Source organism: Pyrgilauda ruficollis, unplaced genomic scaffold (assembly GCF_017590135.1).
Source record: "Pyrgilauda ruficollis isolate IOZ18807 unplaced genomic scaffold, ASM1759013v1 scaffold3, whole genome shotgun sequence".
In the NCBI taxonomy this organism is placed as follows: domain Eukaryota; kingdom Metazoa; phylum Chordata; class Aves; order Passeriformes; family Passeridae; genus Pyrgilauda; species Pyrgilauda ruficollis.
In genome coordinates this window covers 7,065,854-7,088,495 of record NW_024524377.1, presented here as the reverse complement: position 1 = coordinate 7,088,495, position 22,642 = coordinate 7,065,854, and the positions used below count along the sequence as shown (strand labels likewise).

The 22,642-nt window shown below is 40.4% G+C and overlaps 3 protein-coding genes across 8 annotated transcripts in view; 2 read left to right on the top strand and 1 right to left on the bottom strand.

The window, feature by feature from the left end:
- PARP9 (poly(ADP-ribose) polymerase family member 9) overlaps positions 1-3,847 on the top strand; it is a 9,492-nt gene extending 5,645 nt beyond the window's left edge. Inside the window, exons 8-10 of the mRNA XM_041473607.1 lie at positions 716-864; positions 1,589-1,754; positions 2,922-3,847. Of these exons, the coding sequence (XP_041329541.1) occupies positions 716-864; positions 1,589-1,754; positions 2,922-3,217 (611 nt within the window). The 3' untranslated portion in view covers positions 3,218-3,847. The remainder of the gene's footprint in view (positions 1-715; positions 865-1,588; positions 1,755-2,921) is intronic.
- On the bottom strand, positions 3,759-12,089 carry FAIM (Fas apoptotic inhibitory molecule). Of its 3 annotated transcripts, none has more exons than XM_041473615.1 (5): positions 12,072-12,089; positions 9,269-9,404; positions 8,665-8,893; positions 7,029-7,078; positions 3,759-5,622 (listed from the first exon to the last, which is right to left on the bottom strand). In XM_041473615.1, exons 2-5 carry the CDS (start codon positions 9,377-9,379, stop codon positions 5,473-5,475), a joined length of 540 nt encoding a protein of 179 aa, XP_041329549.1. In that variant the 5' UTR covers positions 9,380-9,404; positions 12,072-12,089; the 3' UTR covers positions 3,759-5,472. The 3 variants fall into 3 exon arrangements, with proteins under 3 accessions (XP_041329549.1, XP_041329551.1, XP_041329548.1); XM_041473617.1 differs by lacking the exon at positions 12,072-12,089 and adding an exon at positions 11,578-11,645; XM_041473614.1 differs by lacking the exon at positions 12,072-12,089 and adding an exon at positions 11,429-11,549.
- CEP70 (centrosomal protein 70) lies at positions 11,630-22,617 on the top strand. Of its 4 annotated transcripts, none has more exons than XM_041473610.1 (16): positions 11,630-11,738; positions 12,138-12,237; positions 12,391-12,514; positions 12,808-12,988; positions 13,305-13,474; positions 14,557-14,616; positions 15,297-15,396; positions 15,792-15,880; positions 16,203-16,277; positions 17,333-17,435; positions 18,088-18,258; positions 18,846-18,992; positions 19,494-19,662; positions 20,900-21,014; positions 21,968-22,047; positions 22,422-22,617. In XM_041473610.1, exons 1-16 carry the CDS (start codon positions 11,730-11,732, stop codon positions 22,487-22,489), a joined length of 1,761 nt encoding a protein of 586 aa, XP_041329544.1. In that variant the 5' UTR covers positions 11,630-11,729; the 3' UTR covers positions 22,490-22,617. The 4 variants fall into 4 exon arrangements, with proteins under 4 accessions (XP_041329544.1, XP_041329543.1, XP_041329545.1 ...); XM_041473609.1 differs by having other exon boundaries at positions 16,200-16,277; XM_041473611.1 differs by lacking the exon at positions 14,557-14,616 and having other exon boundaries at positions 16,200-16,277.
- The last annotated feature ends 25 nt before the right edge of the window (positions 22,618-22,642 follow it).

Below are 22,642 nucleotides of genomic sequence, written 5' to 3'. Positions count from 1 at the left end.
CATACATTCAGTTCACGCACACATACTGAGTATTGCTTTAATTACTGATATCCCTGTACTTTCACCATGTGAGCCCATGGAAGACCATTTGTTAGCTGTGGTCACTCACTTACCTGGCAGTATTCCCAGTAGGACACAGTTTATACAGGGGCTGGTCATGATGTATATCCAGCTGTAGTGGAGCTCCCTCCAGGATACCTTCACTCTAAAGCCTGGCCACTGGAGATTTACAAAATTTGCACTTAATTAACATACACCTTTGCTGAGCTCTTGCTGGCTACAGCTGGACCACTGTTGCAGGGCTCAGCAGTAGACTTGTTCTGCAGAGCTGTCATGAACAATTGATACAACTAATGGCATTACAGAAACTAGTGAGTGATCAATTTTAATTAGTGTGTTGATAGTCATTCAATATAGATACCTTTATATGAAAGCTCAGCTGTGAAGAGGTGTCATGGAGATCATAAATTGCTTTTCTTTAGTTTCTTCTCTCCTGGTTTCTTTATAATAAATGCAGAAAAATAGAATACATTTACATACATTTTTGTATGTATATACTAGTGCCTCTCAATATTAGCCTCTGACAATACTTCAGAGAACACTTAACATTCTTTGTTCCTAATTAAACCACCAGCTAAAGTAGTGGATCTGCCTCCCTTGCCTTTGCTTCAGACATTATGATATATGAAAATTTTACTCCTTTATTCATATCCAGGCCAAGCAGAAGCAGGCCAGCTTTCAGAAGGAGACTTTCACAAGACAAGTACCGCTGACTGCATCCAGATTTCACCGGTAGAATGCCACCTCCAGGAGTTTAAAGACAGACAGAAAGAGTTTGAAAAAGTTGGACTTCGTGTTCTCAGGGTAAAGAAGATATTCATAGAAAAACTGAATCTCAGCTCACATATTTGAACTAACATATTTCATGTAAGCGTAAAAAATTCAGATTAACTATTTCAATGCATTGCTTTTAAAAATTAAGATCAAATCAACCTCATCCTTAAAACAGATCCAGTCTTTAATCCGAATTAATAGTATTTTAAATGTAATGCAAATAATCACTCAAAAAGTGATTAAATTCTGAGAACTATTTAATTGTACTGTATGTTCTCCCTCAGACTTCATGCTTCAAATGCCCCTTTATAGAACTCTGGAGAAATAAGAGATTGGTAGGGTAAATTAAGTACAATATTCCAGGACACTAATGCAGTGTCTGTTTTCTTTTTGTGAGCTTGACACTAAAAATGTGCCAGAGTTCTGATCTGATTAAGTGTTAAACCTGGAATCATACTTGGGTATCACTGCTTTACTCAACAGGAGATGGACTTAATCTCTTCAGCATAACTCAAGTACTGGAAGTCAGTACAGCAGGAACATTGCCAGTGATTTCAATGGGAGGCTTGGGATAGTGGTGTGATTCTTTTCTTTGGATCAGTTGCACACTTCAGATACTTTGTCCACTGTGTGGTCAGTGCTTATAGGCTAAAGCAAAGGTTCTTGCATTGAAGAACATAGCCTGAATAAAAGCACTTATGGATTTCATAACTGATCTCCATCTGCTTCTGCTAAGCTGTTATTTATGTTACAGATTGAAAAGATACATAATCCACTTCTATCTGCTGCATTCCAACAAATGAGAAAAACAGTAGATGGTAGCTCCAAAACAACTCAAAAGTTGTACCAGAATGTTCCTGCCGAGTTCTGTTGCTCAGTTTGCCAAACTGGATTTCACAGGATGTATTCTCCACCAGAAGGTAATAACTTGCTTTGGCATCTTTAATCAAAATGAACAGTGACTGAATACTAAACTAGGTTAAAATTAGAAAAAATGGCATTCCTCAACAAGAACTATTTTTACTTGTATTTAGATTTGTATGAGCTTTATTATATACAGTAAGGTTTCCTGATGCTGTAGAGCCAGCAAGGCTCTAGGAAGATAAACCTGAATTCAAGCCTAGCCCAAGCACTAGACAGAATTATTAGTATACATGTAATTCCATGTCCAAGTTTTATTTTGTTGCATCACTGCAAAGAAAGTCAGTGTCCTTAAGTAGCTGCTGCAGATGTGCATTCAGCAGCTTGGTGCTCTAAAGCATGTTCAAGGGCATCACAGAACACTGAGGCTGGAAGGGGCTTCTGAGGGTCATGCAGCCAGGCTCCTGCTCAGATCAGGTGTGGTCAGAGACAGCAGATGGTTTCATTGCTTGCCCTTCCATTTGGAGTAAAGTACACTTGGAGGAAAGTTGTGAATACATGAAATAGTGTAATAGACAGATGCTTTCAGAAAGGGAAGGAATAAGCATTTAGTGCTTCATCCTGCAGTAAGTGAAGTGTGTGGTATTTTTCATGTCAATTGCATAATGGAATTTCAAGCAGTGAAGATTTGCCTTTCTTTGTCTGTGTAATGTACATGGCACATTTCCACTTTAAAAGCAGTAAGATGATGGTCTAATTTCTTTGCTCTTTTCCATTTGATACTGTAACAGCACTTCATGTGACATTTTTCATATAAATCTCAAAGCTTTTTTTTGTAGTATACATTATCAAGATCTTGCTGACTTTTATTGTTTATCAGAGTCCCTCGTACGTGATGACTGAAGTGTGAGTCATATATTTATTTTATATAAATCCTTTAGACCTTGATGATTCCATCACTGGATTAAGAGATAAATCTGAACAGTTAGCACTAGAGTAGCAGTTAACTGGAATGACCATCAGCTGTCATTGCTCACGGTTTCAGTGGGAGGTCAGTGCAAGCATCAGAGCCACTCCATGAAAATTAACTTCCAAAAGGATGGCACACATTGAGCAGTCGCATCACTTGCAACCCACAATCAAGCAGCAGTCTCTTGGAACTACCACCCTGAAAGAACCAACTGCTAAATGCTTTCTCTTCTGAAAATTCTTCTTTCTCTTTCCAGAACGAAAATATGGAGCTGGCATCTACTTTACAAAGAGCCTGAGGTACCTGACCAAGGATAAAGCTACATGGGAAATGGAGTCTAAAATGTATGTGTTTGAGGCTGATGTAGTAACTGGCAAATACACTGCAGGCCAGCCATCCTGTATTATACCGCCAGCACTGGACAGGAACGCCTTTACATTATATGACAGTTTAGTAGATAGTTTGTACAATCCTGAGATCTTTGTCATTTTCAATGGTTTTGCAGCCCTTCCACAGTATTTGCTGACTTGTTCCCCACTGAAAGGTGTGTAGCTCCTGGAGGAAACAAGCAGGATCCTCAGTGGGAATAGAGCAGAACTGTAGCTATGGTGAAGACCCTCTGAGAACAAAGTCTAGTGCTTAGATTCAAGAGGATGCTCTGCTTAGTAGTGTGCTATGGTCAGAGTGCTTCCTGAAAAGCTTCCTGAAATATTTGTGAACAAAAGAGTAAGTTAACATCCTAAGGAGATTAGGACAAAATTACCTGTGAATGGAAGCAGAAGGGAAGGCATTCCAAAATACAGTGTAACATTTAGCATTAACATATAACATACCTGATAATTTACTTTAATCCTTCAAGTGATCTCAGCTTGTGACTATACACTTGATGTGATGTTTGTGTCATTCTTCCACTGCGTTTTCTTAATCTGACATATTGCATATATCAGGGAAACACAAGAAATCTGGGTTGTGCCTTTTGAGTCTTAAGTTTTCTTTTGACTTAAGATAGGACAATGTAGCAGATGAGAGCTGTTTTCTCTTAGGGACATGCTGTTACATACAGTTATGACAAAGATGAGGCAATACTTCATGATTTCTTACAATGGTTGCTGTACATTTTTTATTAGTTACTTCAAGCACTGTAGATGCACATATTCAAAATAAAAACTATGAATGTCACTATCTGTTGACTTGTATTTTTCTGTAGTCTTGAGAACATGATTTGTACTGTACATGAGCTTCAGATTTCTCAGCAGCATTCAATCTCTTTGAAAGGTTACAAAATAGTAGAGAACTGGTTCAAGCTACAGCTTGAAGTTATTTTTCAATTAATCTACCTTTACCAACATCTTGTAAAGATTACATTGTCAGCCTTGTAGCCAGGAATCCCCACAGTGCTTCTGCAGTGACCTGAAGCAAATACATGGAAAAGCCCAAGAGCTGTTACAGTAATTCCAGTGTAAAAGGGGATTCAGTCCAGCACTTGGGTACCTGGAAACTTCCTCTAGTAAAGCCTGCTGATGGGGAGCAGTCTGATCTCTAAAACACAGATGAAATTAGCATTTAATAAAACTTTTCAAAATAATTTGTTAATGGATTCCCAGGATGCTTGTACTGCACCTGTAACTCCTGAGCTAGCAGTTGTAGTGCTAGGAGCCATTCACAAGTCCAAAAGAAATTAAGTTATAAAAGTTTAATTCTGAATTCTGAGGTTACAAGTGGAAATATTTTTTAACCATTACAAAATAAACTTTTAGATTAATATATTCATATTTTGGGGTTTTTTAAAAATTATTTTTAAGATTAGCTATGCTTGCTGTTTCAAAGATAGTTTTGTAGTGTGAGTCTCTAACACAAGAGTTTTGCTCTCAAGCAGTCCCAAGGTTGCTCTTAGAAATTATGCTGCAATTCTAAAAACAGAATTAGTCTATTCCTATTTTAACTATTCCATTAAAGTAATCAACTGTTTTCCATTTCTGTCCCCTTGTTCCTCTTACTTCTTGATTCACGCATTACTGCCACAAAAACACATAGTTGTAGATTTAAGATTTGTTACCACTGAACAAAGGTAAGTTCTTATGCCAGCATGCTCCAAGAGATATTTTTAAAGGGGTTTCATGGCAGGAATTATTTTTTCTTCTATTTTGTTTTTTGAAAAAACTCAGTAATGAGTTTCTGAGCTACAGCATCAGTTTTCGGAACACAGAAAGGAATGTTATTTTTGGCACAATGTAACATCTTGCTCCTAGTGGGAATAGAGAACAGTTTTCATAACTCAGTATTAATTTAATACTGTAACACAAGTATTGGTAACTATGTATTTCATTATTAACCTTTTTATTAACTATGTAATTTCCCTTAAACTGTATGTGAATAGGTCTGTAGTCAGTTTAATAGAAAAAAGTAATTGTAGAGAAAGCTTTTAACATCTTACTCCTGTGCCCAGTACAGGCTTTCTCTTCCTTCCACATACACCTGCAGTTAAGGATTCAGTGTTACTGAATATTTTTCTTTCATTTTATTATAGCATGATTTTTCCTGACATGTAATTTCTGTTTCACCAGTGCTCTCCACACATAGTGAATATGCTATATATTCTAGATATATATAGCTTATTTTAAAAGCTGGTAATGTAAGAGGTTGTACATAATTATTTTCATCTGGTCCTCAAAAAGAATAATTTCGTGTACAGAAACTAGAAAATAAACCCAGCACAAACTAGATGTACCAAGTAGTACATATTAAAATAATTACCACAGTAATTGAAAATTCCTGATCTTAGTGCTACCATAATAGTTAACCAGAGGCTATTCCACAGCCTCTGGGATTTCTCTGTTGTCCACAATAAGGGTATGAATAATTCCTTCCTTTCGTTTCCCACTACTGACAGCCTTAATGCAACAGCTGTGGTCAGCAACAGTGAAGTGAGTTTCAGTCCCATCTTCCACAAATTCACCCTGGGAGAAAGGAGACAGGAATAAAAACAGACACTTGATATTTTAATAAATGAAAAGCTCGAATGCATCAATGATCACTTGCAGTTCCCACAGCTACAGCAGCTTTAGGTACCTGTGACAAGTCCTGCCTGAAAGCTGAACAAAGCTGCTGAATCTCAGGCAGGGCTCTGTCAAGGTGCCCAGTTAAAGATTTGTGGGTATCAGATGACAATGAAAATGTCACACAATCAGAAATGGTAAGGTTGGAGTTTGTGAATCAATACTACTGTTTCATGTCAGTAAACAACAGGAAAGGCAGCATCCTGCCAAGTTGGTGCCACAGCCAGTAGGTGCCACACAAACCTGTGCTCAAGTGGCAGTGAAAGGTGAAGTGTTTAGGATGTCTTCTACAGCAGAGCCCTGAATCGAGTACAACAGTTGTGTATCTTGGATACACACCTCCTGCTGCAGTTCTGGAATTTCTTGTTAGAGATTTTCCCAGGCATGGCTGTGTTTTTGTCATGATGACAGCAGAACTAATGGGTGCTGCTCTAATGGAAGCACAGTTTGGCACCTAACCTGCACTCAGCTTGCAAGGACACCTCTGAGTGCTTTCAGTACATTGCAGAAAAGGCTGAGCCATCAGGAGCAGAAGACCTGATTTACTGGAAGAGGAGGCTTCTTCCACTGATTACCAAGCAAATATTTGGTGAATCTTTTCATCCTGCTCTCAGGTATAGCAGAACTGTTGATTTTATCATTTGTACTCATCCAGGGGCTTCCTTGTGGCAGCAGTAAAAACTTTGACACCCCTGGTGAGAAAGCACATCCTTCAAGGATGGGGAAGCCTACCTGGTGTGCATATTGAAAATCATCAAAAACCAGAAAGACATCAAACAGATTAAACCACCTAGCTGTCAGCCTGCTCTGAAAATTAATGCAGATGTGATCAAGATAAAAGATTTGACTTGTTCCAATGAGGCACTTAAGCCCTAAGTATCAGGAACATCTCAAAATGGCAACAAGCATGAGTCATAAGAGATTATATGTGTTCAACTTTCAGTGACAACTATTACAAGTAGGTTTGGATGCAGTAGCTCTACACTCTGCATCAAACTCAAATCCTTCCCAATCTCCAGAAAGTTTTCTCCCTAAAAATCCTGCACAACTGACTCAAATTTCTTTTGTTTGTCTAAAAAGGGTAAAGAAAAGCATCATTTATCCTTAAACAAGCAGCTGTTTGACATATGAACTGCAATACTGCCCATTATAAAATTCAGTGAAGGTCATTTGGAACAGACCAGGAGCATCCTGGCTGCCTTGGCCTCTCTGGTAAAGGGAGATAATGTGCCCTTCTGGGGCTTTTTCTGCCAAGCTGTGGTTACATAGCCATAGCCTGGGAAGAGCCTTTGGAAAGGATCACATACCGCTGTTTCCATTTTTTGACCGTTGCACCACACATCCATAGTGTCCTTTTCTGTGAAGGAAAAGAAAAGGTAGAAAGAACAAGGTTGTTGTTTGTTTGTTTGTTTGTTTTGTTGTTGTTGTTGGGTTTTTTTTGTTGTTGTTGTTTTGTTTTGTTTTTGGGGTTTTTTTGTTTGGTTGATTTTTTGTTTTTTTTTTTTGTCCCTACAAACAAAGATCTAGGGGTTTTAAAAATCTGTTGAATTTTACTTCAATTCCCAAAAGTTCCTAAGTAGCTGTAGTACCTCAGCTACAGGGTTTGTTCTCATGTTGGAGGGAGAGGCAGAAAGATCATCAACTTTTGCTTTGAAGATACATTTTTACCCCTCCCTAGCCCTGGCTGTTAACACTGTGTTGTTCTGAATAGTGCCAGAGATACTCTGACAGTCTTAAAACCCCTGCCTAGCCCTGGCTGATAACACTGTTGTTCTGAATAGTGCCAGAGATACTCTGACAGTCTTAAAATGAAAAAATTAAAAGACAGAAAAGTAAAGTAATTTCTGCTAATTACTTGAGTGCTGGTTATTCAATAAATCTCTAACTCTTTTTCCAGGTCAAATTAATTCAAAAGCAGCATTATTTAACATCTATTAAACTGTCTGTATTCTTAATATTTCGAAAGCACCAAGTACCACTTTAAATATCAGTCTTAGGGGTTTATTGAACTTGAAACAGAATATTCTTTTACTTCTCCCAGCACATCCTCCTTAAATTACTTTGCTGTAGAATTCCTGTCATTGACACAACATCAGCAGAGAGCTGAATCCTGCTTGCCTTTCCAGTAAGCATAGGGAGATTAAAATTCTGTGAAGACTTATCTGTTTCTGGCACTAAAACTGTCTTTCTTCATTGCTCCCCTTCGTCTTAGGGCAGTTCATTTTGTCCTGAGGTTTAAGAAGAAATCATAGTCTGAGATCTCTTGTCTCCAGCTCTAACCATACAGCAATGCCTAAGTGGAAGTTTTCCCACTAGATGCCATGGACAAATTCCTCAAGGGATCCCTTCCTCCCACCTGCTTGTAGTGTAACTGGGAAAGGGAGGACAGAAGAGAAGCAATGTATTGCCTTACTATTATGAAAGTGAAAGAACATCATTGGAAGGTTTTAATTTAAGTTTGTAGATAAGAAGTGATGCAGAAAAAAGGAAGCTCACCAATCTATCAAAAATACGGAACAACATTGTTGCACTTCAGATAAAGACTTCTTGACCACGGCTGATGATTTTTGGAAGGAAAGTCTGGTTACCTGCTGAACAAACTCAGACCCACATGAGGTTTGATCACAATGCAGGTAAAATTTCTGTGACAGGCTTCCCCTGGAGAGCTGCCTTGCTAGGGCAGCTCTATGGATGCAGCAGCAGTAATGCCTCCCAACTTTTTTTTCCCCCAAATCTAGACCACGCTGCTCTAGACTCACATATGTAAAAGACCATTACTTTTCAGACTGTCTTTGGCATCTCATTCCAAACTTCCACACCCCCCAGGATTTTATACTGCGTAAGAGCTACCCACTGAACTGTGCTTTCTCTTAATTACCAGTTTTTAAATGCACACAAGTTTATTCAAAGGCAGCAACATGTACTCACTCAATGTTTACTTACCTAGAACAATTCTATAGTCTGTACCTCCCAAGTTCAATATCCAAGTATTGGTTGTTTTTAACCTGTTCTCTATATACTGCTTGAGACTCTTTCCATTGATCTCCAAAGTATATTCATATGCAAAGCCACTCACTGCATCAATGTTAATAGCAGCTTTAGTTTTAGTAGCTCCAACAGTGAATGTTTCTTTACCCACTAATTTAAACATCCATTCTCTTCTTATTTCTTCCTGTAGAAAACAAACAAACAAACAAATAAAGACAGTGGGTATTAATTGAAAAACCTGAGTGCAAGTTTTAATATTAAAAAATTGAACTGGAACTCAGGAGACAGCTCAGTACTGAACTGCTGTTTGGGAATCAATGCATACACGGTGCTTTGTGTGCACAGAGTGCCTCTGCCCAAGGACAGCAAAGCACTTCATGAATACTCACACCTTAATTGGAACTGAAAAAAAAGAATGATGCATTCTATTAAAGCAGATCATTAACTGAATGTAGCTCACTCGCATTTATTAGTCTTTTGTTTGTTGTGATGTGTGTTGCATGGAAGTGCACTTATATAATCTGTATCACAGTGAATTTTGAGCACATAGCAATTTCACCTTTCCATCAACATAGACAACACGCTTTCCTGAAGTGGTCCCATGTTCAAATTCAATCTTATGAACACCATCACTTAAAGCTACTTCCCAAACAGCCACCAAATCTGTCATCTTCTCTAAGTGGCTGTACCGAGACCTAAGGAGAAACCAACAAAGTAAATTAATTGTCATTGAAAGTTCAAGTCCCAGTGTCTGCAGTTCAAAGCTTTACTGCTGCTTCTGCTTTTGTATTTGCACTTTTTGCAAATACAAAATGAGACTTGAAAGAATAAGCTTACAGAACTGCTTATATTTTCATGTTTTTCAGACATTCAAATATGACAAAACATCACAAAATATAAACAGTTAAACAGACTCATTTTGACAAACAGTACAAAGACACAGCTACCCATCTAACCTCTAAAACTCCCATTTCAGGTGAAAATAGGTAACAAAATTATATTTAGTTTTAAGATCCTCCTGGACAGTTCTGCTATTTCTTGGTAGGCAATAAATTATATTATTTGATTGGTCTCAAAGAAGCTTTTTAGACTTGAAAAAATAGTATGGCCAGTTTAGCTATTTGCTGTGTTAACAGATTTGTCTCTAATCTCATAAACACTACCTACATCATTTGGATATGCAACTCTGCACACACAGACACAGGGGAATGGATCTGGCAAGATATCCTTTTATTCAAGGAATTTTTAAAGATTAGATACAGTCATAAGTGACCACTGGAACTGTGGATATCTTTCCAAATCTGTTCATATCACAGTTCTGATTTTTTACCTTACTTCATCGTCACAGACAGTAATCTCCTCACCAGATGCCATAGAAGCCAAAAGAGCTTTTAATCCAATTAGCAGCAAGAAAAAATAGAAAAGCAGAATAGTAGGAGAGAAGCGCTGAAGTCTAAAGTTTCATCATTTTCTCCAGCTAAGATAAAGGACATTTTTAAAAGCATCATTAACTAACGTGCAGTGCTGTGGTATATATGATAAAATAAAAACACTTTAAATATAACCATCTTTCTCTAAGACAGAAAGACAAGCGTATTTTAAAAAACATTGCATCTTACAAAACCAAGTAACAGCTAGTAAAGTTTGTCCTACCTTTACTAGCTCCTCATAACTTTGTCAGTTACTGGATGGAAAAATGGGCTGCCTGATTTGCAAGACAAAGCCTAGAAATTAACATCTTGACCAAAACAGGAACCCAATCCAGAGCTGCCCATCTCAGTCCCAAACCGTAATGAATTTGGGACTGGAAATAGCACAGGCAGTAATTTCACCTCCTCCCTTTCTAAAGCACTGTAGCAGCTTTCAACAAGCACATTAAAAAATTTGACCTGGCAATTCAGTCACAAAACATATGTGAGCCACAAGGAACTAATTTCTTACTTAAGAGGATTTTAGACCACGATGGTGTTTTACAACCACTGGTTTTTCATGTATTATTTTCACTCATTAATTTCATCATGATCTGTCACGTCAGTACCTATCAATAAACAAACACGTGCTAATAAATGCCGAGGAGTTGTTTTGGCTCTCCTGAAGTGTCTGGCTCCGGCGGAGGCGGCATCCCCGGCACACGGGGGGAGGCGGGCGGGGAATATTTCCCTGCTCTGCTCCAAGGAGCAGGCTCGGCACAGACCCCGTGTCCCGGGCAGGGATCAGCACAAGGGGCGGCCTGGGGCTCGCAGGGGATGCCACAAGAGAGTCCCGGAGAGCCCAGAGCCTTCACCACCGCGGGCAGGCCGCAGTCCTGCGGCGCGGGTTGTAGGCATCATTTAGGATCAATGCTGGAAGGGTTAGGAAGCATCCCAGATCACACAAATTCCTTTTTTAATTCCTTTCCCCTCAAATCATGGTGATGAAGCAATGCACGTTTATCTGGCACCAAGCCCGAAGGCAGACTCCAGGCCAGGGGTGTTTGCTGAAGGCCGGCGGATCCCAGCGCATCCCGGGGAAAGCCGTGCGCTGCTGCAGCGGGAGCGGCCCCCGCTCCGAACAGGGACACAGCACCGCTGCTCCCACCGCCTCTAACACTGACCAACTCAGCAGCCCCAGGCGCTATTTACCCCTTTACACGGAAGGGCTCGTTCTGAAAGCTAGGCTGGGATTACGGCTCCCAGACCATCCACCTAATCCCGGCAGCGCTCATCGCGGGGTGGCATACCGAGAAATGCATGCGCTCCGAGGACGGCAGATCTACCCCCACCGTTACCGCCAGCAACGAGCTTTTTTCCTTTTTTTACCGTCTTTATTTTTTGTTTTTATTAGCCCCGCGCCCCGCCGCAGCCGCTCCCGCCGTGCCCCCGCTCCTACCTCCGCCCGGTCTCCTCCCCTCGCCTCCCGCGCCGCAAAATGGCGGCGCCCGCGCAGCGCCGCCCCGCGGCCCCCCCGCCCGCCGCTCCGCTCCCGCCCGAGCGGCTCCGCGGCCTGAGGAGCGGCCCTTCTCCTGCCCTGCCGCCCTCGCCATGACCGAGGTACTCTGCTGGCCCCGGGTGTCGCTGCTGGGTGGTTGGAGCGGGACAAAACGCGGTGCAGCAGTCCGTGAACCCGCGGAGCCGCCGCCGCCTCCGTGAGGGCTCCGCGCGCGCTGGGGGAGCCGAGGGCCGCTGCTCTGGGGATCCTGCAGAGGCGAATTTAACTCATTGCGCGTTCTGCTTTCAAGTGGGGATCGGGAAAACTGATCGTGTGTTAAGTGCGCTTTTCCCCAAAGTGCTTTGCAAATCCTATTGGAGCTTCTCACAGGCTCTCCTGTAGTGGCCTCTTGGGTGTTTGGGGTTGGTTTGCTTTAATTTGTGGGGATTTGGTACCTTCTGCTGCACGGCTGATGTGAAGAACTCAGGTTTCTGCCTCTTCTTCCCTTTCTCCCAATGCAGCAGGAGAAGGCAGAGTGGGAAAACCTAAACAGGATATTAATGCGTCATGGGTTGAAACCCGTGAGTCTTGCTGCCCCCCAAAGCTGCGGAGATACATCAGGTAAGGAAATGTAATTTTTGTGTTTGGAAATAGTAACCCTAAGTTTATAAGTTCATCTCCAAAGCTGTCCCTTCCTAGTGGCAGCAAACAGGCAGTCTTCTTTGGCTATTAAAACACTTTCATTGTGACTTTGTTTATGCTCTGTATCTCCAGATATGATTGTCCTAGACCATCAGTCTTCTCAGGGAATAAGACTTGCATTAAAAACGCTGGTGGAAGACACTGAGCGACAGCAGAAGGTGATGCAGGGACTTATGGAGGCAAATCGATGTCTTAGGTAAGACAGTGGAAGGAACTTACCTGCAGAGTAAAAGTACTATCAGTGTGCATCTCCAGAGGCTTAAGACCTTTTTTCTGAGGTTATTGTTCAATATGCAGCAATGTTGTCCCAGTTCCTTTCAAGCTCTTCCCTTGTTTCATCTGCTTCTTCTTCTCATATCAGTGTATTTCCCACACGTGCTGCCACAGGATGTTATCCAAGGTCAGCACATAATGTCAGGTGTGTGCTTCCTGCCCTGTCTGTAGTGAAATGAGTTTAAGTTAAAAGCAAGGATTCATTTCTTTTTTCAGAGATGTGGTACGACTGGAACAAGGTCGGGCATCTCGGCAAGAGCAACGGGCTAATGATTTGGAAATTGTGGTGAAAAACATTAAGGCCAAAATTTGTCAGCTGGAAGATGAAACAATAGCTAAAGCATGCCAGCAACAGAACCAAGTCAAGGAGCTTCAAAAAGAGCAGCAGGCTTCACGGGTAATTCAGATAGTGCTGCCTGAGGATTCAAACTTTTGACTCATAAAAGATCTCAAAATATTTATGCTGATCTAAATAAACATGAATTGTGGGTCATAGGGTTAGTACACTGTTTATAGCTAAGTATTTTCAAACTATGCAGAATTTTCTACAAATAATTTAGAAAGATGTCTGTGTCCCTCTTCCACTGTCTCGTCAGCATGGCTAAAACCCAAGCACTCGTTTTCCTTGGTTCCAGGTTTGGAGCCTGGCCTTGTACAGTCCAGTCAGCTTGTGGTCAGAGCAATTCAGTAATGCTCCCATTGCCTGTTCACAGGTAAAATACCAACAGCAGCAGGAAAAGCTGCAAGAACAGGAAGAGATCATTGCCCGCTTGCAGAAGGAGCTGAGCAGAGCTGGGAGGGAGGAGCAGCAGCGAGCTGACACTCAAAACAAAATGTTTTGTCAGTTTTGCAAAAGAGCTCCCAAGTCTGTCCTGGATCAGCGGTAAGTGATTCTCTTCTACTGCTGAATCCCTGCAGCATTAAATGAAGAAACAGATTTTAATGTAATGCTTCTTGATATTTCTATGGGGAAAAAAAAGTAATCTGGAGACTTTAGGAGTACAAGACAAAATATGAAGTCTTGTGAAGGTACCTCAGTGCAGTGATATTTTTCTTTTGTGAAACTAAGCCAGATAAATCCATGCCAGAAATTTAAAAATTGTCACCCGCTGCCCACACTAGATGTCAGCAAAGGGAAGGGAATGATTCACTCTGCTCTGTAGCTGCAGTGTCGGCTAGGATGATCTCATCCTGGGATTCTAACATTTAAAAATGTAAGTTAAAAAGGAACAAACCCCCCAGCAAACACCATCCTTAGCCCCCCCAAAAAAGAGCCTTTCCAATTTTGGGAAGTGATGTTTGCAACTGCTGACTGCAGGCTTGCTTGCAACCTTCCAAGTACTTTTGGGTAAGTTCCCAAAGTGTCACAAGGCTGTGTCTCTTGCCAATAGGATTTCCATGGCTCTGCTACATTCAGACATTTGCCAATTCCTAGCCCTCAGGTAGCCATTGCTTTATTGTGCTGATAAAAAATCAGCTTTCTAGGCCTGGCCAGCAATGTTTACCTGGGAAGCTTTTAAGAGGGATTGTGTGTGCTCAGCTTTTTGCTTGAGCCCTCACTATATCAGAGGACTGATCACTGGATTTGGTTCCCTGTCCTCCCTCATCTGTCTCTCCAAACCAGACAATCTCAGAATGCTCAAGACACTTTATTTTGATTGTGCTTCTTTGTTAATCTTCCTGGGCAGCCACAAGCATAAGATGAGGAGGTTGGTGGGCAGATTTAACTTTTTTCTCCTCTTGAATATTTTGCTGTTTCTAAACTAGTACAGATTCAATGTGTCTACTTTTCCATTTTGGCAAAATGTGACCATGGTTGTCTGGTATGAGAGAAACTCCACTGTTTGGAGCAGCCACTTCCAAAGTGCAGTGCAGCTGTGTAAGCTGACCTGTTCCTCTGGGTTGGTCATAGTATGAGTTTTGTGAGAATATCTGAAATTCAAAATTAATTTTTCCTTTCTTCAGGTACCTTTGTCTAATTGACTATTATGAATCTCAAATTAGTCAGATTAAAAAGGAGCTGAGGTAGGTCTCATTGAATGCCCTGTGGTTCTACTGTTCAAAATTTTTTTAGCCCTTACTGTTCTTAAATCTTACAGTGGTAAATATTTTGTGCTCCAGGTATCGCTATCATGTAAGAAATATCAAAGGGTTATAATGGTCATGGAAATTTAGATTTTTTTCCCCAGAATAACTGGCTGTCAGGCTAAGCAGCTTCTCAGTCAGGAGACCAGGACAGTTAGGAGGCTTGGGGTATTCAGATTCTTGAACTATAAGTCTTTCTTGCTTTCTTTCTTTTCTTTCCCCTTTCTCTTTTGCCGTGGTTCACAGGCAGAATTACTGCATTAGCTGTGCTCAGTTGATTGATCTCCCAAAACTAAAGGTTTTCAGCTCCATCCCAGTGCCTGCATGGCACAAAACAACAAACAGATACCTGAGACGTTCCTGTAGCTTGAGATTACTGTTGCCAAAACTGAAATGGGATTTGCTTGTACTGGAGTTTCTCCTGTGGATAAGTGCATTTCATTAGCATATGAAACAGCTTTCCCAGAAATTAGAGCAGGAATCTTAGGGCAGAATTTCTATTCTATTTACTTGGTAGTTTATGGAAACATTATTATCATACATAACTGCTAGCTAAATCAACTTAAATTTTTGAGCTAATTGAACTGCAGTAAGCTGAATCAATTTATTTTTCCCAACAGGCAATATAAAAAAGATGAAGACGAGGTGCAGAGAGAAGTAAAAAACAAGGAAGAGTTCTTAAATCTAGATGCTACTCCTAATTACAAAGCACTGCTCATGGTATGGAACTGCCAAGAATAAGTCAGTGCAGATCTCTCAATGGTAACCCTTCAAGAGCCACATAGAAACATCAACATGTTTGTTTTCTGTCCCTTGTTCTTGTCATGTCTTCTGAACTTGTAACCTCTGTGGGCAGAGTTCCCTGTCCTTGTGCAAAGATTCAGCAAAATGTTGTGAGTGTGCTGAGGGCTGCACAGACCTCCTTTAGTCACAGTGTTCCATCTGGGGTCTTGGTGGACCACCAGGCTCTTGGTGCATCATCTGAGTCCTCATCCATGCTGCTTTGCTGTCCAGGCAATTGGGAACCCTTCTTAACATGCACATACTTTAAATTGTTGAAGCTTGTTCATTATGAAATGAGGGCAGTAAAAGCAATAACCCAGTCTGTGTTGCAGTCTTTCCAGAAGCAACTTACTGAAACAAAAGCCAAGAATGAACAGCTTTTGCTTGAAAATATAAATCTCAAGAAAAACTTGGAAATAAGGTGAGAAAGGATGTGATCCTTTGTAAGGCCATTTCAATAGACTTTGCTTAACAAAGCACCAACAATTGTAAAAGTAAAGTGTGAAATCTGTGATCAGAGAAATGAGATATGGCAGCAACAGCCACACTCTTCTCCCTACACTGTTAATAACAGCTGCTAATGGTTAGTTTGCTCTTTATTGCTGTTGTAGAAATGTAGCAGAATTTAATTTGCAGAATGATTTTTTGGCACTGGCAAAGCTTTTTTACTTTTTTGCTTGGATGAATTTTATAGATACCTTCCAATGCAAGACATATAACAAGGTACTTTTTCTTTCTAGCAGGCCAACTGCACAGGAATTAAAATTTTACAAGCATCAAGTGAAGAAACTACAGAAAACTTTAAAGAAAACTGACCAGTAAGTATATTCTTTCAGGGACTTCCATGAATCCTCTGGACTTCTGAAGGCAAGGTTACTCTGCAGCCTGTAATGTAGAGAGTATCTTATAGAGAATGTGCCTTATCAGCATTCTTTGGAGCCTGGTTGTGGGCAGCAGGTGCTGCTGGATCTCTAAAGCCCTCTATTTCTGAAATGACAGCAGGGTCTCCAAATGGGGGCACAGCAGTGTGGGGTTTTTTATTTCATTTTGTCTTTCTGGATTTGATTTGAGTTCTTTTGCTGGCAATATGTACAGGGACATCTCTGGTGTTCGCTGCTTCCATAAGCTGTAAAGGAAGCTGCTATTGGTTTCATTTTGGCTTATGAATGGGAAAGTGTGAGTTGGCAAAATGTTGCAGCTACTGAAGTTATGTCCATATTATTCTTAGAAATTGACTGGTTTTTCTAAAATATTGCTAAGAGAATACATGGAAGATAGAGAAGTTCTAGTACCAACAAAGTGCTTTTATCTGTAATTTCACTTAGTCATTTGTCTGTGTGTATACTGAATGCTAAATATTTTATAGCCTGAAAAAGACATCACTTAAACTTGAAAATAAATAGACATGTTGTATATATTTAAATTGTCTATTCTCTCGTGCAGTAGGTATCATTTAGATGAAAAGCAGTAGTGAGCTTTGTATAATAAGCAAGGAAGAGGTGTTCCAGCAGAAGTGGGTAACAACTGAGCTTGGAATTTGAACCTTTAGAGTAAAATTCTGGATTTTAGGTCTTCAGCCATAGTAGAACTCTGGCAACAGAAAAACTGGTGGTGTCCCTTCTAAATCAGCAAGCAGTCTGGCATAGCCTCAGCCTGGAGACTTGAGATAAATTAATGATATTTGCATTAGGTATTGTGTTGTCAATCTGTGTTACCTGGGTCTGATGGAATTCTATTGCCCAGCATCACAACATGGATATTTACTTTGTAGGTTTGAGTTTAAGTGCTACACACCTGGTTCTTCCACCAAGTTAAAAGGTAACATCTCCTGCTAAGGCTGCTTGTGTGACTGACTGTGTGTATTTTTGTGCAGATTTTCAGGGAGTAGGACTGGAGAAAAAAAAGAAGAAAATAAAGACTCTGGGAGAGTTGCAAGAGTGGATCAGCTGCAGGCAGCTTGCCAGCAATACTTGCAGGTACCCAAATTGTGTCTGTTCTGCATGTTTCTAGCAGTGTTACAATGAAATATTATACAATATTTATATTCTGTTTAGCTGTGTTGACTGGAGCGTGCTGGTCTGAGGCTAAGAATGCCTTTCAAATCCTCTGTGCAAGAGGAGTCGTGTTCTGGATTTGGCAGTCAGTGTGGGCTGGTTCTTGTTCTGTCTCAGTGCAAACTACCTGAAAACACAGCAGGGCAGCAGACACTAGGCTGGTAAATATGATTTAGCTGAAATCTGTTCAGGACAGGGGGTTTTGTTCAAAATCTTGGGTGATAATGGCCTTTATTTTTCTTCTAATTAAAAAGCCTAAATATAATAAAACTTAGCAAACTGTAAACTGTGGATAAATGTTAACTATCCCTATATATATGTACACACACTATATATATATAGGGATATATATTTACACTATATATATATACACTATATATGTATATACTATATATACTTGCATTACTTCTACATATCTTCTGGCTAGTATATGTTGAATGTTTAAAATTCATCAATAGTAATTTTGGAGCTATTTATGACTTAATTTTAGACAATCATGACTGTGATAGAGAGGGATTTTATTACAAAACATCATACATATTTGAGCAATAACATTTGTTATTTGTTCTTGAAGGTTTTGTCCCATATTGATTCCATATTGCAAAGCCCAAGAGCTCCTCCATTAATATTCAGGCCCAGCAAAGGGCCAATGCAAAATTACACTAAAGAGAATGGACAGGGATGTGGATTTGAGCACCTTCCACTCACTGTAGAAATGTGGGCAGATCAGCTCATAGCCCTAAAGGTAACAACACGTTGTTGTACTCTGTTTCTTGGCCTTCTTTTCATCTGCTCTCCTCTCCTCCATCCCTCCCTATGAGTAGTTGTGGGGGTTTTTGTGTGTAGCTTTTGTTATTGCCTGACCTAGTGTTAAATTTTACAAATAATCTGTTGTCCATGTGAAGTGTGTACCAGAGATACTTCTCTGTGTAAATATTTTATTTAATTTTATTAACTAAATCCCTGAGAAGAAACTTAAGCTTTTGAGTCTGGACTTCCCACATTAATGATGGTGCATTCTCTCCCTTCCTTTTGTCTTTTTGATCCAAATACAAGTGAAATAGTTTTGTTTAAAGCCAAACTCTTTGTTACAAATACTTCCTATTTCACTGAAACTGTAATACATAGCCAATATAATATTTTTCACTCTGTTCTTTTCAAATCAAAGAATGTCAGCAAGACACTTCTTAAATTCATGAAAATTTAAACCTTAACCTCTCCAGTGCTGAAATGTTTTCTGCATACGAGAAACAGAAAAACGCCTGTTTCTGTAATAAAAACAACTTTAAGCAGTTTCTAAAATAAGTTGGCTTCCCTCCCTGCTTTTAAAAGGATTTGCATAGGTCCTTGAGAAAACTGTCTCTGGAATTGCTGCCTTGGAACACTAAAGATCCACAGGATAACAGAGAATCCATACGAGTTGAAGACCTCCAGTTGATAGTAGATGCAATTTTGGAAGAACTGGAACATAAGGAAAAGGTAATTCTTACCAGAGATTTATAATCACAAGTTACTGTGGAATTGTTAAACGCATTCTTCACACAGTGATTAGATTGGTGCATTTGAAAGCCTTGCAGCATTTAAGAAATACCTGTTTGAAGACATTCAATAGTCAAAGACTGTTTTAACATAATGGATGAATTCACCTTGGGGAAGATTGCTTTAATCAAAGGCACTTGACCAGCAGTGAATTTGCATTGCCCTGTAGTCTCAGGAATTATCCTGTTCTCTCTCAGGGCTGAGAATACATAAATGCTTCTCTCAGAGAAGGAAGCTTTTGAAAGAGTATTTTGAGTTTGGTATATGCTTGTTCCCAAAAACTATTGAAACTATGTCTTCAGATTTAAAAATATTTGAAAGGCTGAGATTTCATAGGGGAAGTTACCTGTTCTTCAGACTGGTTTTAAGAATGTTTCACAGCTTAAAGCACCCTTGCCTTGTTAAGCAGTACCATTGATGAGTTCTTCCTGCTTGCTCCAGAACAGCCAGACACAGTCCTTGCAAACCCTGTCTGCCATAGTCTCTCACTTCCAGAAGTTGTTTGATGTGAATTCTCTGAGTGGTGTTTATCCACGGATGAACGAGGTGTACATAAAGCTGGGGGAAATGACCAATGCCATGAGGAACCTGCATGAGCTCCTGGAACTAGGTAAAGACTTACCACCTGCTGCTTGCTCACACCATTCCAAAAAAAAAGGAGACAGGTGAAAAGCTGCCCTCTTTATAGAAAATAATGTTGAGCTGTTGAGAAATTAATTAACTAGATGTTTCCTTCACTGGGAAGACAAAAATACGTTCCTGTCAATTTATAGTTCAAATAGCAAATCCCCATTATTTGTAAGCCTTTAGCAGTTGCTGAGGAATAACAGGGAGGCAGAAGAAGAGAATAACAAAGCACAAAGCTTTTTTTTTTTTTTGATGAGCTGACTTCATAATTGTTGTTCATTCTCCACTTGAAAGATAACAAGTTTAAGGGAGAAAAGAATTCTGCCTTGGATGTAGATTTCTACTCAGTAATTCATTCAAGTGTAATTGGGTCCAGTCCTCAGCAAGTTCCATCTTATGCTGCTAAACTTAAAAACCAAAACAAGTTGTTGAATGTCAAAAACTGTCAGTACTCAGAGGTGTAGTTGGTTATTTCCCTTCTGGTGGGAACTTCTGTAGAACAGCAGCTGCTGCTGGGTTAAAAGGTTGGGCTGGGCTGTAGGATGTCCAGCCCCAGAGCCCCTGGGCTGCTGAGCTGAGCCTCGTTCAAGGAGGGAAGCAGTGTTCCTGCCTGCAGCCAGCATGGGAGATGAAGAAACCTCACCTCCCCCAAATAACTGCAGCTCAGAGGATGCCTTATCCAAGCCTAGTTCTTTTGAAATTGAAGGAGCAAAGGACAAGGAGGCTGCTGCCTTCAGTCACAGCACTACAGATAGGTTAAAATTCAACACCAAAACAGGTTCTGGGTGTTAACAAAAAACATCCTCCTCCAAACGTTTCCATGTTTGTTAAGCAGGTTCCTTATTGGCCTAGCCCCTACAGTGTGTCTGCTGTGTCACAAGAACCTAATGAATAACCCCTTCTCTCTATATATAATTTCAGTTGGCTGATTTCCACTGACATTGTAAAGGTGCACTTTAGTACCCTCTCTGCTGTGAACACACAGCTCTGCCAAGGTTTTTTTAGCTACTAAAGGATTAGTGAGAGAATCCCCATTCCTAGCTAACATTTGTTTATTTCTTACCATTTGTTTATTTCTGTTTTCTGTGAATGATGGAATGTATATGCCTAGATCTATGAAAACCAAATAAAATCTGTGCACCTGCAAGAATTCAACTGTGTCTAAAATACTTCCCTGTTATTACTGTTAAAAGAATCATGAGGTGTTTGTTTTTCCACAGACAGTTCAGCTCCACCCACTGTGGTAGTGGATACTGTTGGGAAACTGTGTGACATCATTAATAAGAACGTGACTGAGCAGGTACAGCAGCTTCTGGGCACCCAAGACATCCACAGGTATGTGGGGCTGTTCCACTGCTGACCATTCTGCAAACATCAAATGTAGTAATTGAGAACTGGCAGAAACTGATGCTGAAAGAAACTTTGATCATTTGTTACAAAGTCAGTGAGCTGGGACAGCACAGGTGTTAGTTACTGCTGTCCTGCTTGAAACAAATCTTGTATCCTGTCAAAAAGATAAAGCTGACAGAGGGAAAAATTGAGGCCAGAAGGTTCCAAAACACCCTCTGGTTTGCATGGATAATGTGATCAAACAAGCCTAATGGGATACATGTTTCATCAGGAGACAAATCCAGCACCTGGGTGGGGAGGAGAAAGTGATGCAAGTCTCAGATGTAATATTGAAGTGATCTAGTTGCCAAGGCAGGGTTTGCCTCAAGCTGCCTACAAATACTTTAGAAACTGGACAAATCCAGTTTTGCATTCAACAGGTAACAGCCACGTCTAGGTGGTAGCAGACCCTAAGGGCTTGCATTCAGCATGTGCTTTACAGACAAACCAAGAAGGGAGCAGGCAGCAAGTCTGACACATGCTGAGTTAACAATACTCACTCCCTCACCCTTTCTGCACTCACTTCTCAGTTTTAACTGGAGAACAGCTGCTTATAAAGCATTTCTTGCTCTACCTCCAAGGCAGTTATACCAGCCACCCCCAGGCAGTATATTTAGCATACACAGACAAATGTTCCAGGCCCCAGACTACCTGGAGCCATGTGAGGGGGAAAGGAAGGATGTGTATACAGCATTAATAGTGAAATCAGAGATCCTTGTGACAGCTCCCTTGTTGGCTGCAGGGTTCAGAACTGGAGAACAGAACAGTGACGTCCATGGTTTTAAATACTAAGTAGCAGTATTTTCACAAAGCCATGGCACAGAATGAAAAAACAGCCAAGGAGATGAACTTGCCATGTCCTTGCACCTCTTACCTGATTGTCTCACTTTCCATTCCAGTATCATCACTAAGCTTGAAGAACATGAGTGCTTCTTTCCACCTTTTCAAGCTCTCATTCAAGATTTGTTGTGTCTTCTAGGTGAGTAATATTTGCAACAGTAATTATTTTCATGCCAACACTTCCTCATATAACTCTAAACAGTTAACAAGTGTTTTCTTTACTCCTGCTGTGCTAAAACAGGAGGAGGATGTGAGGGAAGGTGCTGCCTTTTGCCTCACTCTCCTTCTTTCCACCTTTCCTCAGGAAGTGACCAAACCACTTCATTTTCCTTTAACATGGGGTTGCATTTACTTAAGCATATTACTTATAAGCCAAATTGATTTTTTTCTGAAAGCATTAATAGGTCTGAGGAGTTTATTTAATTCACCATCTCTTTAAGTTAGAATTTTGTTTGAACTGAAAGGTGTTCTGGGTTCATAAGCCTAACCCTTTTCCTTTATATTCTGTTGCAGAGATCAGTAACGTGGATGATATTTTACCTGCAGTGCAAAACCTGAAATGGGGAGCTGGTTGTGGGTGACTCTGCTCTTCCTGAGCAAGATTTCTCTTACCTGTGAATGTACCTCTTGGTGCACATGCACATGCAGCTACCTCCTAAGCAATAATTACAGATTTTTTTTACATAAATAAAAGTTGCTGCATTTTTAATTTTTTTTATTTTAATTCTTGGTCA

Bases quoted from the DNA above. Each gene is read 5' to 3' on its own strand.
- FAIM (XM_041473615.1), bottom strand. From the start codon at position 9,379: ATGACAGATTTGGTGGCTGTTTGGGAAGTAGCTTTAAGTGATGGTGTT. The intron at 8,894-9,268 runs GTGAAATTGCTA...TGTTTTCTACAG, and splicing joins TTGTCTATGTTGATGGAAAG to GAAGAAATAAGAAGAGAATG. The intron at 5,623-7,028 runs GTATGTGATCCT...CCTTTCTCCCAG, and splicing joins GTCAAAAAATGGAAACAGCG to GGTGAATTTGTGGAAGATGG.
- CEP70 (XM_041473609.1), top strand. The intron at 12,238-12,390 runs GTAAGGAAATGT...CTGTATCTCCAG, and splicing joins AAGCTGCGGAGATACATCAG to ATATGATTGTCCTAGACCAT. The intron at 13,475-14,556 runs GTAAGTGATTCT...TCCTTTCTTCAG, and splicing joins AAGTCTGTCCTGGATCAGCG to GTACCTTTGTCTAATTGACT.